This window comes from Caenorhabditis remanei, chromosome II (assembly GCF_010183535.1).
Source record: "Caenorhabditis remanei strain PX506 chromosome II, whole genome shotgun sequence".
In the NCBI taxonomy this organism is placed as follows: domain Eukaryota; kingdom Metazoa; phylum Nematoda; class Chromadorea; order Rhabditida; family Rhabditidae; genus Caenorhabditis; species Caenorhabditis remanei.
In genome coordinates, this window is record NC_071329.1 from 11556567 (window position 1) to 11558355 (window position 1789).

A 1789-nucleotide genomic window follows, 5' to 3' on the forward strand; every position below is an offset into this window, starting at 1 on the left:
AACTTTGCTGAAATCTTTCAGTCAATCTTTTCTCCACCGAAATCTCATGTTCAATTCGATGTAATCCTCTCTAATTCCAGTTAAGACGTGGAACTACGTCAAAGATGTTATTGTGTATTCTCTCCAGGTGATGATGGTCTTACTGATTGAGCCAGAAGAGATGTGACAAGAGAAAGAGAGAGTAACGTCCCGTAATCGCGTGTGTGAGAAACACAAATTATCGCCTCGAGGCGTCAAAATTAGAGGCTTTCGCTCGTTGCCCGATGTTGACATACAACAACGTGTATATGTGTGTATGTGCCTGTGTGCTACTTGGCTTCTTCTTCTTCGTCTTATTCCATCGTCCTTCAAACGATCACAAGAAATAGAAGGTTGTCTTCAGGCATGCCACAATAATTGTTAGCACGGGACACGGCAAGAAGAACAAAACGAGAGAGAGAGAAAAGGACATATGAATGAGGGATAAATTGAAGAAAAAGAACTGAGAAAAACGAGCAAAAAAAGGTGACAAGGGAATTGTCAGGCATCATGGACCAATTGGAAGAATCGCACTTTGTTGAATAAAAACTTTCGGTATGATCTCAGAATTCTATATCTCAAGATAAGCATACGATGGTGATCACATAAAGCAACAAACCAATCCTAAAATCGAAGTTATGTGAGTAGGTGAAAATCCAGGAACTACTGATTTCCTATTGACGAAATCATCTATTTAAACTGCAATTGTGACCGGATCGATATGATTAAAAGAAAGAAAGACGTCTTCTAACCATCTTTTATCAGATAGAAAATACGAAACACAAAACAATATCTTCACGAAGATAAACAAATTATCGGTATGACCAGATGATTTGTGACCAGGTGTTGCAAGATATCAGAGAATGAAATCCGAATATGCTAGAGATGAAGAATTGATACCCAGTTGGATACTGTATCTATCCTATCCTTCTATCCCTTTGTCTGTCTCATAATCAGTTTTCCATACTCTCTTCTCTACGAATGCCAGTCCGCATTCCCTCCTATTCGCTTATTTTGTTTCAACTATCATTTCTCCTTCTCCTTCTTCTTCCATCTGCTTCCTTTCAATTTTGTCGTTTTCCCATGTCTCCAAGACACTGACTGTCCATTTTTCACTTCTCTCGTCCATATACATACTCTCTCTTCTTTGCTCTCTCTCTCCAAAACTATCTATCGATTTTTTGCCCCAAAGGGTCGCTGATCGTCACTCTGTGTCTCCTACAGCGTGTGTCAACACGAGTTTTTCGAATGAGTGCGACGACCCGCGAAACAACGGAAATTCGAATTCTGGCCCCCATTTCTCTCATTTTTTCATTCTCATTTCGCGTTTAACTGACTGTTTCTTATCCATTAAAATTCGTAATTTCAGGTAATTATCATTGACACAATGGCCCCAAAAAGCAGCAACAAGAAGAAATCGGCTTCGACTGCCGTTCCAACTGCGGTTCCAGCTCAACAACCAGCCGAAGCTCAGCCATCGACATCTGGATCCAAGAAGGGTGCCAAGAAAGTAAGTTTCTTTCTTAATAATTGAAAAAATTCTCATTGGAATAATTTTCAGCGCGATGAAGCCAGTCTTCTCTCAATCGTCAACCCAAAGTTCAATCTGTTGGACAGAAAGACCAAGAGAGCCGTCGCTGCACAGCCAAAGGACTACAAGCTCGGCAATGTCTCAGCTCCAAAGTCAAAGAAGATTGCAAAGACTGGCCAGCCGAAGGCCAAGAAGGCAACAGTCTCGAAAAGTCAGAAGAAAGGTCAGAAGAAAGAGTAA

General features: G+C 40.8%; 1 protein-coding gene across 1 annotated transcript; it reads left to right on the forward strand.

Moving 5' to 3' along the window:
- Positions 1 to 1405: 1405 nt before the first annotated feature.
- GCK72_006156 (uncharacterized protein) lies at positions 1406 to 1789 on the forward strand (the record flags this gene model as incomplete). Its single annotated transcript, XM_003113472.2, has 2 exons — positions 1406 to 1528; positions 1580 to 1789. 2 exons carry the CDS (start codon positions 1406 to 1408, stop codon positions 1787 to 1789), a joined length of 333 nt encoding a protein of 110 aa, XP_003113520.2.